The sequence below is a fragment of the Cavia porcellus genome, unplaced genomic scaffold, assembly GCF_034190915.1.
Source record: "Cavia porcellus strain 051 isolate PalLab524CR breed Dunkin Hartley unplaced genomic scaffold, mCavPor4.1 scaffold_2, whole genome shotgun sequence".
NCBI classification, from domain to species: domain Eukaryota; kingdom Metazoa; phylum Chordata; class Mammalia; order Rodentia; family Caviidae; genus Cavia; species Cavia porcellus.
In genome coordinates, this window is record NW_026947485.1 from 37,900,551 (window position 1) to 37,912,673 (window position 12,123).

The window sequence follows — 12,123 nt, forward strand, 5'->3', positions numbered from 1 at the left end:
ACGCCCCTTGCGACGGCGGGAGTACGAACAAGCGTGGCTACGTCCCCGGAGTGGAGGGCATCCGCGACGGCCCGGGAGGGCGGGGCCTGGCGCCGAGTGACGGCCGGGCGGCCCAACCGGCAAGAGAAGACGGGGCCGCCCTTCCTGCAGCCTTTTCCGCTTGCCGGCAGCAGCTCCTGGGACGGTTGCGGTGGGTCTGGGCGCTGGGAAGTCGTCCAAGATGATTAAAAAATTCGACAAGAAGGATGAAGAGTCTGGTACGCGCGGGCTTCTGTCACCCACCCTCAGCCGCGGGTGCCCCCTTACTTAGCCCGCTGCCACCTGCTTTCCCGCACTGCTGGGCTGGGGACGTGGGCGCTCCAGCCGGGGGCTGCCGTAGCCCCTCCCTCGGGCGCAGGGGCCTCCCCTTGGGCCGTGCGCTCCCGCCCAGGCGCGCGGCACCGCCTCGGGCTGCTCGGCGGCCCCGCCCCCGCTCTGTCCCCGCCCAGTCCCCGCCTCCACCCTCCACTGAGCCCCTCTGAACCGCAGTCCCGCTGGTCTGCAGCTGCCTTGGAGGACTGCTGTGCCGGCCTCTGTGGCCGGGAGTGCTGGTGATTTTAGGTCCCGAGTACACACCGTCTTCTCCGGGGCTAGGGTCCACGGGGCAGCGAGTGCGTGTGTATGGACATGGAGGTGTTTTGCACCTTCTAGTCTTCTTGGTGGCCCTTGATTGTCACTTGTTCCCAGGGGCCAGCTGTCCCATGGGACATAGCTCTTTGAATGCTCCTGCATCCTGAAGTGACTTTCCAGCAGATGGGGAAGATGCCAAGCCATCCCCAAAAGAAGAAAAATTCCCAATGTTTGAAAGCTGCCAAGCGTGGTAAAGGGTTAGGTTAGTTAACACCCGTGGCCTCATCCATGTTTACTTTCATGTGATTCTCTGCGAAACTCTTTATCTGTGCCTGTCAGTAAATTTTAGAAACACATAAAATAAGGCTTGCTTTTAGCTAAATCAAAAGTGCTGTACCATAATGTAATTAATCTTCGTTTGTGTGGAAATGACACGTTTGTAACATTCGTTGGGGGTGGGAGAGGGGCAGGGAACAAAGATTCGCATTTTGAGCATGGTTCCTGCAGAAGAGATCCAAGCTCTTGAGAGTATGTGACGACAGGACTTGTATCAGAATCAAAATGCCTTCATTTGATTTATATGCATAGTAGTAATTATTGTCACTGTGATAGCTAAGTGATCACCTCACTTGAGATTTCCCAAACATTTTAGTATCCTTGTCTAGAAAATAAATGCATAGGGCAGCTACTGAAGACTTGTTTTGTTTTATGCTATAGGTAGTGGCTCCAATCCTTTCCAGCATCTGGAGAAGAGTGCTGTCTTACAGGAGGTATGGTGACAGTAAATTGTGATTTTTTTGTATTCTGTTTTAGAATGATGTGCAAAGAACCTTTGGGATACTATGATCAGGACATCCAAAATGAGAACTATGGAATGTAATTGAGTTCAGAAAATATAAGCTTAAGGAAAAAAGAGTAGGATTTGCATGACACAGGAATAATAGAGCTTATAGAAATGCGGGTTCTGTTACGTGTTGAGAAATTAATCTCATTGTGTTCATTTGATACACATGGTGACTGCTGTTTAATATAAAATCCATACGCAGGGACCTCATAGAGTGGTTAAACTAAGGGAATGAGTTAGAAAAGATATGAAAATCAAGGCCACGTCTAATAATTTGTCATATACCATAGTAAAGTGAGAGCTGTAGACAACTAACCATTTTGTAGATTGTATTAAATACAGTCTGTTTGAAAATTGAGTTGAGGTAATTTGTGATAGCAAATACACTATACATAATGTTTTTATAGGCTCGTATATTCAATGAAACTCCTATCAATCCAAGAAGATGTTTGCATATTCTTACCAAGATTCTCTACTTACTGAACCAGGTAAATTATTTTGTTTTTCCTGAGATTTGTGTCACAGAATAGAAATATATGACATGCAGTGAAGTGTTTTCTAGAAAGTATAGTAATTTTTTAAAAATTTACTGAATTTTGAAATCTACAAATTTGATTAAATTATTAATATGCTAAAATATTAGAGCAAAAAGTGCATGACATGTTTCTTGCTATATTCATGAGGTTATTAAACCATTTAAGCACATAGTAGATTCTCAATGAATATATTGATGTCAGTTTAATAAGTACAAATTAAACCATATTGTTTGTGTGTTTTTTGGTGTCCTTATGACTTTCTGAAAATAGAGTGCAAAGTCAGACAAATTTCAGATTTTTTGTGTAGTAGCAATATTTTAAAACTTTAACTGTGATACTCAGATTTTGTGTTTATTATCCCTGTTCCAGTATTATTGAGAATATGATTTTAGACAAGTAATTTAACCATCATGGGCCTTAATGTCCTGTTCTGTAATGAAGATTATGGTAATATCTGTTTTATGAAGTTGTAATGATTAAATGAAATAATAAACATAAAGCATTGATAATAGTGCTAAACACATGGTAAACATTCAGAAACAGCTGCCATACAATTACTCAGCAAGTATTTATCTCATTCCTGCTATGTTTTGTGCACTGTTGTGGACAGTGGGATATGGCAGACCAAACCAAAGCAATACTTGCCATGGAATATAGATTATGCATCTATCATTGTTTCTTTTGTACCCCCCTTGTTTCACACCGTAAAATCTCATGAAATTTATAGAGCCTTAAGAAATATACTTTGTTTCATAGATAGTAGGGTGCTAAGAAGACTATAGTTTGCAATTTGAATTCTAAGAGAATGCTTTAATCTTTACTGTTTTATAACTGAAGATCTCATTCAAACTTAATAAAGCTTTGTTGTTTGCAAATTGAGACTGAGCAACAAGAATATAGTTTTAAGTAAAATATATTGGTTTACAAAAAGCATAATCCCTCTGTAGTAGCACATTATAAACACTTAAACTACATTTGACTTAACTTTTCCTAGCACAAATTATGTCCAAATTGGCTAAATACATTATATGAACAGAGTTTTGAGTAGTTCAAGTTGATTCAGAATGGCATATTATTTTGTATTGGTCCTTTGGCCAATTCTTTTGTATTGGTACCTTTTTATGAGGCAATTCATGATGAAACAATTATGTTGATAAGGAAATTATCAAGCACAGGATAAACATAATTAACTACATGAACAGGTTTGGGCACATTTGTTTTGTCTCTTTCCCTGGTTTTTGTCAGATCTTTATGGAAAAATACTGTTAAATTTCTACTAAAGTTAACCAAACCACGTGTTTTCTGAGTTTCAAGTTTAAAAGTAAGATTTCAGTGAATTGGAATCTGCATTTCACCAAGATTCACAAATGGTTCTAAATTAAAGTTTGTTAAGCTGTAATCTAAATTATATTTTTAATGGTTTGGGCAAGTGTCTTGGGCAAGTATGTAGCAGCCATACTAACATGATAAATCTGGCTCATTTTCTTTTGATTAGACCCCATTTTGCTGTATTTTATGGTGTTCTTCATAGACAGTTCCTACAGTTTCATATTTATTAGGCTCCTATGATATATCAGGCGTTGTGCTGGGCATTGGATTGTTGAAATGTACAAGGTGTGATCTCTGTGTTGTTGGGCAGTGTAATAGTGACATCCTATTCTGATTAGAAACTCTGCTTGCATCATATTTTGTCTCCTTATAGATAAGCTTCAAGGAAGTAAAAACAGTTTCTGTTAAAAGCTTAGCACTAATCATAACATTTAAGTGTGTTGTGCAATACTGAGTTAAATAAGGTATGCGTAAGTGGCCATGCACATTTGTATATTGAAAGCCAGAAAAATTACCAAGAAACAGAATATTCATAGAAACTTTTTTCCTGACTTCTGAAAGATTTATGCAGAAATAAAGAGAAAGTTCTTAACATCTGCATTTGTTTATTTGTTTGGTACCAGAGATTGAACTAACAGCCTTGTGCTTAACAGGCAAGTGCTTGAGCCACTGAGCTGAATCCCTGGCCCAACATCTGCATTTTAAGTTTAAAAAATTGTTTCAAATTTTATTCAGGGTGAACACTTTGGAACTGTGGAAGCTACAGAAGCCTTCTTTGCAATGACTCGGTTGTTTCAATCTAATGATGTAAGTTTTCTTTTTTTTGTTGTTCTTTTAGAACAAAAGAACTCCTACTGTTTGTTTTTTGCCAGGGAATTTAGAGGGTTCCAGATTAAAGAAGGTTGCCTGAAATGTTTACTTGTATAAAACTTATAAATGCTCATTAAAGAGCATGTAAAAATGAAAACATTAAAACATATAGTATAAAGCTATTCTCTATAGATTTAACATGCAGTTATAAAAAAGTAGTTAATACCCCACTTTTAGTATGACACTGCAAAGGTGGACTCAGAATCCAGAGCATGTAGCTACCATGTCTCTAGGTCTAGTCATGTTTCTGGTGGGCCTGGGGTTACTGTTGGTGGGCAAGCCTTCCAGTTGAGACAAGCTAGGTAGGTGTAGAGTAGAAAAGGTGATATGGACTAGGGAAGGAAGAGTGAGAATAGATTAAACCTGTCCCCCTTTACATCCTACTTCACATCACCCCAACCTGCAGAGCATAGTGGCTGCTGCTTCTGTTTTCTGAATGTGTCCCATATTTCTCTTTTGTCCAACCCTAGTACAGACACACTTAAAGAAGAGGACTCTAAGATGTATATTTCCAGCTTTGTGTTAACAGAGATTGGCTAGATCTTGCAGATCTTTTCATACATACTGCATGTGTGCAGGTCAAATTTTATATGCAACCTCCACGACTTCCTGGGATTTGAGTCTGGTCCTGTGTTTCAATAATGAGAGGTCTGTAGGATGGTCAGAAGTCAGCCTCTAAGGTAACTGTCTCAGGGGATGCCTTAGTGTAGCTTTCAGGCAAAGGGAGACTGGTTCCTCAGATGTGGAATGAATGATGCTTCCAGTGGCAAAGAATGCTTGACGCATCTTAGGAGTTTTAGGCACTCAGCTCCATCAGAATCTGTCTATATGTCTCCATGTCTATTTTCAAGCTTCTTATCCTTGTCAGTTAAGGTCCTGAACTTTCATATTAGAGTCCCTACAAAGATGTGAACTGAATTTGCATTGTAGTTCAGCTGCATGTAGGATGCACTTTGAGCTCTGTGGCCACATGGCCTAAGTCTTTCTATTAAGACTATGAGCTATGTATTTAAAATACTAAAGCTCATCATTTTCTTTTCCCAAGAAAATTCTCCAGGGTACTTAGAAACAACTGGCTAATCCATTATTTTTACTGAGAAGCTTACTCTTATTTATTTGGCCTTTTTTTTTGTACTGGGACTCAAACTCAGGGCTTTGTGCTTACCAGACAGGTGCTGTACCACTGAGCTACATCCTCAGCCCTAAGCAACTTACTTTTAACAACTTGAGTTTTGACAGTTTACTTTCATTAAAATCTTTGCTAGCAAGTATACTTACCCAATGATTTGCTCTCTGGTCCTTGTCTGAAGATGATAAATCGTAAAAATAGTATTTTGCCATTGAATTGTGTCTTGTATATCACTCAGGGTCATTAATGCCTTTATTCCAAGTAGAAAAACAGTTCAGGTTTATAGCCTTTGGATCTTTTTTTCCCTTTTCCTGCTTCCTGTATCAAATTCAGGGTTCATTCAGGGAAGAGAACCAATGTATTTCAGGATTAGATATTTAGCAGAGGACTTGGACTAGAAAACATTTTAGGCTGCTAGAATGGTTTACACAAGAATGCTGTCAGTAAAGTCATGGGGGCAGGAGAGCTGTTGTATCTGTGTGGCTCTGATTTTGCAGCCAGGTGCCTGGTACCGGGCCTGGTTGGATCAGCAGAAGTTAACAGGGTCAATGAATTGTAGGTCACGATGAAATGAAAAGAACAGTGGAAGTCAACAGTGATGGTTGAAGAGTATGATGTCTAGAAATAGAAGGAAAAGGAATACTGTTACTGATACAGGGTGTGACCGTGGAAATACATGATCACCACAGGGAGACACTGGAGAAGGAGTTCAAGGAATGGATAGGGTCTGGTGGGGCAACACTGGAGAGTGGTAATAAACACTGTACTAACATTTTTTTAAACATAGGGAAGTAATCTGGGTCTATATGTGTAACCAGGAATTGTGACAGATGGTACAGGGTAAGGCAAGGAATGTCAAAGTCAGGTTTTGTAGAGAGGTGGAGTGAAAGAAGGCGGTATGATGGTTCTTAAGAGGCAATGAGGAACAACTTGGAAAGGTGACGTGGAGCTTGTGAGAGAGAAAACAGCCACTTGTTTTAAGAAGGCTACAGGAGAATCCTTAGGGAAAAACATGATGTCAGGCAGAAAAAAAGACAGGAACATTCAGAGAAAAATTTGAGGCTGTAGATTTTGCTGATGGAAGTGTTGGAGAATAACAGCAGGGTTTGGGGTTTGTGAAAGGATGGAAAATGGAGCTGTTCATAATATTCCCTTATTCTTATAATGCCTGCGGAATAGTGATAATGTCTCTCCTTTCATTTCGATATTGCTAAGTTGTGTCTTTTCCCTTTATTGCTAGGAAGTTTATCTAGAGGTTCGTAAACTTTACTATCTCTTCATAAACCAGCTTTTTGTTTCACTGATTTTTTGTCTTCAAAACAATTGGGGGTAGGGCTAGGGGTAAAAATCAAGCTAGAAGAAAGGAAGAAAGAAACAGATCAGACAAGACAAACCTAAATTGTATAACATAATAGATAAAGATTTATCTACATTACATGTAAATGAAGAGACCAGGACATTTATAGAAATCAACTATATAACTTAGTTACAAAGGTGGACAGCAACTTTCAAAGGAATGATATCATGTAGACTGCATTCTTTAATTATAATGGAATAGTGTTAGAAATTAATAATGAAAGAACAAATAGATAAGTTACCCCATGTTTTGCATTAATGACACCTTTCTGGTTTTTTTTCTAGCCATGATAAAGGGACTGGATTTATCCTGCTGCTACAAATACTAGAAAATCAAACAAGATGTGTGACACAGCAGTTTTCAGATATTAGGTACCAGGCATCCAAGGACCATGAACTGAAGAAGAGAAGCAAATAAAAGGAGCCTGGGATTGTACTAGTTCACTGCCCAGAGGCAGATTCTAGGCCTCAGGCCAGACGGGGCAGACTGAAAAGAGCCTGTCTTAGTTATTTTTCCAAAATGCTTGATACATAAAGTTAAAGGAAGAACAGTTGATTTTGGCTCACAGTTTGTAGAAGTTTCAGTCCATAATCAGCTGACTCCAAGGCAGAGTGGCGAGGCAGAGGAGAACAGTTAGTGGTATGGCAGGCAGAAGGCAGCAAAGCAGCAGCCTGCCTTCTCTCTCTCCCTTTGTATTCCATCCAGGCTGTAAGCCTACTGATTGGTGCTACCCCGGGGGGTGAGGGCTTCTATTATCCACATCCAGAACCGTGTTAATTCCAGCCAGTGGACTAGTTTAGTACTGTGCATCTTAATCACAGTATCACACACTCTAGTTCCCGCTACTTCTGAAAAACCCCAGCTATGAGAACATGAAGCGTGAGGGGAACCTCTGAATAAAAGCTTTAACATATAGCATATTGATAAGAGAAACTCATAAATAAATCAATACTAAAATTGAACAGCATCAGGGACGTGTAGGGTAATAGTTTAGAAGTTCTTTTGGTAGTTATCCTACAATTTGCATTATGGATTTTTGACTTAGCAAATCTAATATCCATCTTTGTCTTCTCTCTGCTCATGGGAAATTTGTCAATCTTAGGATACATATGTATATAAATATAAATGTGTCTTTGTTACATATAACAGACACATGCACATTTACATGCATAAATCCTTTGTTTTGTAACACATTAATTTTTGTGGGGTTTTGTTGTAGTTATTCATTGAGACTTACTCATGTCTTTACTACTTTTTTCCTCCCTCCGTTGTTTTGTCGCTGAGTTATTATCCAGAATAATTTTCTTGTGCTTAAAGAATATACCTTAAAAATCTAGTTATTCCTACCCCGTGGCATTAAGCTACTAGGCTTATATTCTCTTTTTTTTTTTGGTCTTTTTCGTTTTTATCGGTACCGGGGATCGAACTCACGACTGCCTGATTGCAAGGCAGGCGCTTATGCCGCTGAGCTTAATCCCCAGCCCCTAGACTTATATTCTCTTGCTATGAGAATTTGTTTTCACTTCTGGTACCTGTGAATTTCCCCGTATTTTGCCCATGGCTACTTATTTAGCTTTTTGATCCTTGTGTCATGCACCATTTCTGAGTGTTTAGTTATATAGTGTATTTTACTGGCTCAGAGAGTTTTGCCATTTGGTTAAATGTGAGGTGGTATCAGAAATACGATTTTAATTTCATTTCTTTGATAATTACTAATGTTGACCCCCCTTATTTTTTTGTTTTAAACTTTGCATCTCTGGTTTTCTTCTGTTTCTGTTTTATTTTTAAATGGGGAGGGGTGCAGAGTTTCTTCAACTCAGATTTGATTCTTATTTTCTGTTTTTTTGTAATAGGAAATTTGTATGTCTGTGATCTAACCTATTTTGACTTTCTCTTTTTTTTTCTGCTAAGTTACCTTAAGAATCCTCTGTTTCTTCTGTCTTTCTTTAATGAGCTCAATGATCTATGCCAGATTCTCTCTCTAGTGTGGATTCTGGAACGGGGTCTGTTGTATTTGGGTTTCTCTACTTAAAAGAAATTTTCAGTTACTTAGAGGAGGATGAGACTGGACATATGGAGTCTGATGGGCACCCATAATATGTGGATAAGTCAGAGATCCAGGATGGAAGGGAGCAGAAGACTTGTTATTATTATTAACTGAATACTTTTGGATACAGACATTCATCTGGAAATCTTGATAATTGAAAACAGAAGTTGGTTAATTAAGCATAAATCACTTAATGCTTTGGAGAAACATTGGTATACACTTAGCTGAGGAAAGTGCAGAGTATATACTCTCCAGACACATTTTTAAATAATTTAAAAATATTTCTCTCAGAACAAGCCTTTACACTTTGGGAAAAACTATTCTTTGGGCTTAGACAAATGAGAGTCTAAGTTTGGATCTCTTGCTAGAAAGACCCATATAATTAATTGAATTTTTAAGTTTCAGTTTAGATTTTTTCCATGGTGTTGGTACATCAAATATTTGTGTTAAGAGCCAAATATCAGAATTCTCTACAAGGGTAAGTCAGGAGGATTACAAGTTTGAGTACTACTTAGGCAACTTAGCAATTTATAAGACCCTGTCACAACATAATAAAAAATAGCCTGGAGATGTAACTCATTGTGAAAACCCTGGATTCATTCAATTCCCGATACTGAAAAACAAAGAATAATAACAACAATAGAATAGTATTTATGTTTAGGAAATAGTAATATTTTGAATATCTTCTTACCTAAATATTTTATAATTGGGAGGAGGTAAAAATCTTTTAAAATACATATTTTTAAATATATCTACTTAGGGTCCTTCACACAGTTAAGAAAAAATATTTCCTTATGAATAACTATTACCTTTTATAAATAATTTTTCAGCAAACATTGAGGAGAATGTGCTACCTTACCATCAAAGAAATGGCTACCATCTCTGAGGATGTTATAATTGTCACAAGCAGGTATGTGAATAGTCTGAATCTAGGTTGAGATATGTTTATGGATTATTTGCCTTTTTGACTGTAAGAAAACCAATAAAAATTTAAAAGAATATCATATGTTAAGCATTTTTTACTTGTAAGGAAGACTGATATTTATGTACATGCAAGGCAGAGTACAGGTTGATCCAGTTTTTCTAAAAAGCAGTTTGGCATCATTTATTGAATGAAAAGTTTTATCCTGTTTGCCTAAATTATACCACATCTATAAAACTATCCTTGGAAAATAATTGACATAGAAAAACGTGGAATGGTGTGCTTGTTGCAACACTTTTTACTAGCAAAAAGAGTGACCTTTTGTCTATTAGTGTCAAAATTACTTAACCATGTTTTAGTAATGTTATATTTTAGACTTCTAAAAATATTTTAAAAAGTATCTTTGATGATATAAAAAATTCACTAAATTTAGTGCTATATCTAGTTGAATGCAGTCCATATATCCATATACTCTGATTTTAAAAAAATATTGTATGTGTCTAAGAAATATGGGTGGAAATATACTGACTCATTATCAATAGGTTATCTCTGAGTGAGGTGATGGCATGTATTTTTTTCTTTCAAGTTTTGATAATTTACAAATGTCTTAAGAATGAGTATGTACAATTTATAGTTATAAAATACGTAGCAAATATTTTAAAAACCTTTTTAATTATAACTCATTTAACTGAATATGGTTTTTGTATAACAAAATACATATTTGAAGGAGGGTGCTTGTATTTAGCCAGCAGTTACATTGAATATAGTTGTAAGTTTTTAGCTGAAAATAATAGAAAAGAAGATGTAAACAGTGACTTAAACAAGATGGGAATTTATTTTTCCTAAATAACTATGAGTCTGGAGGCATAGACTAGGTGGTGTTGGTTTAGTCACTTGTGGAGAGCTTGTGACTCTTGGGTTTGTTTGGGCATGCTCCATTATTACAAAATAGATTTCTGAATTACAAGCAGAGCATCACCCTCAAGGCAGGAGGGCTATTGGAAAGGGGGCCAGAAAGTGCCAGCACCATCTGCTGCTTTTATTAGCAATACAATAGCTTTTTCCCAAGGCAATTTTTAGATTTTACTTGGTACAACTGTATTATATGACTGTCCTTAGGAGGCCAGGAACATGTGTATTTAGTTTTAATAATTCTTGAATTAGGGGTTGGCAAGGAAGAAAGGATTGAAAGTCAGTGTTAAATTAGTCAGCTAATAGTGTCTGCCACAAAGATGAAACAGAAAATCTTAAATTAGATTGCTGGAATCATGATTTTAAAAATTTAAAATAAATGTCATCTGGGTTTTTTGTTTATTTTAGTTATTAATGCTTCCTCCTGAGTTGTCTTAGACTACTTTGAATTAAAGCTTACTTCTAATTTGTTTTAATTGATTAGTAGATGTGGTAGGCCGAATAATGGCTCCCTAAAGAAATACAGATCTTAATTCTTAGGACTGTGAATATGTTACATTACATGGCACCAGAAGAGTTAAAGTTGCTAAATAGCAGCATGAGAGATTACCCTGGATTATTCATGTGGGTCCTGTACAGACAGGCTTCCTTAACAATGAAGTGAGAAGCAGAGGAGGTTCCATAAAGAGACGTGATGATGAAAACAGGGTCAGAGGGATGCAGTGTTACTGGATCTGAAGATAGAGGAAAGGAGCCATAAGCCACAGAGTACAGGTGACTTCTATAAACTGGAAATACAAGGAAAAGTAACTTACACTAAATCCATTTTTTGTTTCTTTTTTTTTTTCTTTTAAAGAGAATTAATACAAAGCAAAACACTACAAAGCAAAGCAAAACAAAACAGAACAAAGCAGATCAGAGGGAAACAATGTAAATAACAGGATTTCAGAACAAGACAATGGGAAATCAACAATGGCTACTATAACAATGGTCTCTTGTTTTCTTCGAAATAGTGGTCCATACCTTCACGCACAATAAGTTAATACAAATCAAAATAGTATAAAAGCAATCAAAACAGAAGAATGACAGCCTTAAGTCTTTCAAGACCAGACACTAGGAAATCAATAATAGCTATCATAATGTCTGTTGTTTTCTTCAAAATAGCTGTCCATATCTTCGTACATATTGAAATCAAATAATTGAAAACATACTAAAACCAATCAAAACCAAAAATAAAAGCATTACTGGATTTCAAAACAAAATTATAGGAAATCATCACTGACTACCATGATGTCTCTTTGTGTTCAGTGTAGCTGTTTATATTATCACACATAATGAAATCAATTATTGTAAACTCTTTAGGTGAAGTTCTAGTCATCTATAAGCCTATACATGTACATCTATCTTTTTTGTATTAAGAGGGAAAAACAAAACAACAAGTAAATAACTGTAAGAGCCCAAAACAATAACAGTATAGGCTTTTAAAACAAGGTGGTAAGAACATAACAAATTTTGTTGTTTTGTATAGCTATCTTCAGAAGTCTTACTTGAATTACCAGATATAGTTA

General features: G+C 37.0%; 1 protein-coding gene across 2 annotated transcripts in view; it reads left to right on the forward strand.

Moving 5' to 3' along the window:
* The first annotated feature begins 133 nt into the window (after nucleotides 1-133).
* Nucleotides 134-12,123, forward strand: part of Copg2 (COPI coat complex subunit gamma 2) — a 239,418-nt gene continuing 227,428 nt past the window's right edge. Inside the window, exons 1-5 of one of the 2 annotated variants that reach the window (XM_063240650.1) lie at nucleotides 134-257; nucleotides 1,327-1,379; nucleotides 1,861-1,941; nucleotides 4,054-4,125; nucleotides 9,552-9,631. In XM_063240650.1, coding sequence (XP_063096720.1) covers nucleotides 221-257; nucleotides 1,327-1,379; nucleotides 1,861-1,941; nucleotides 4,054-4,125; nucleotides 9,552-9,631 — 323 coding nt within the window. In that variant the 5' untranslated portion in view covers nucleotides 134-220. Of the gene's footprint in view, nucleotides 258-511; nucleotides 872-1,326; nucleotides 1,380-1,860; nucleotides 1,942-4,053; nucleotides 4,126-9,551; nucleotides 9,632-12,123 lie in introns of those variants that run through there. The other variant, XM_063240642.1, reaches the window with a different exon arrangement.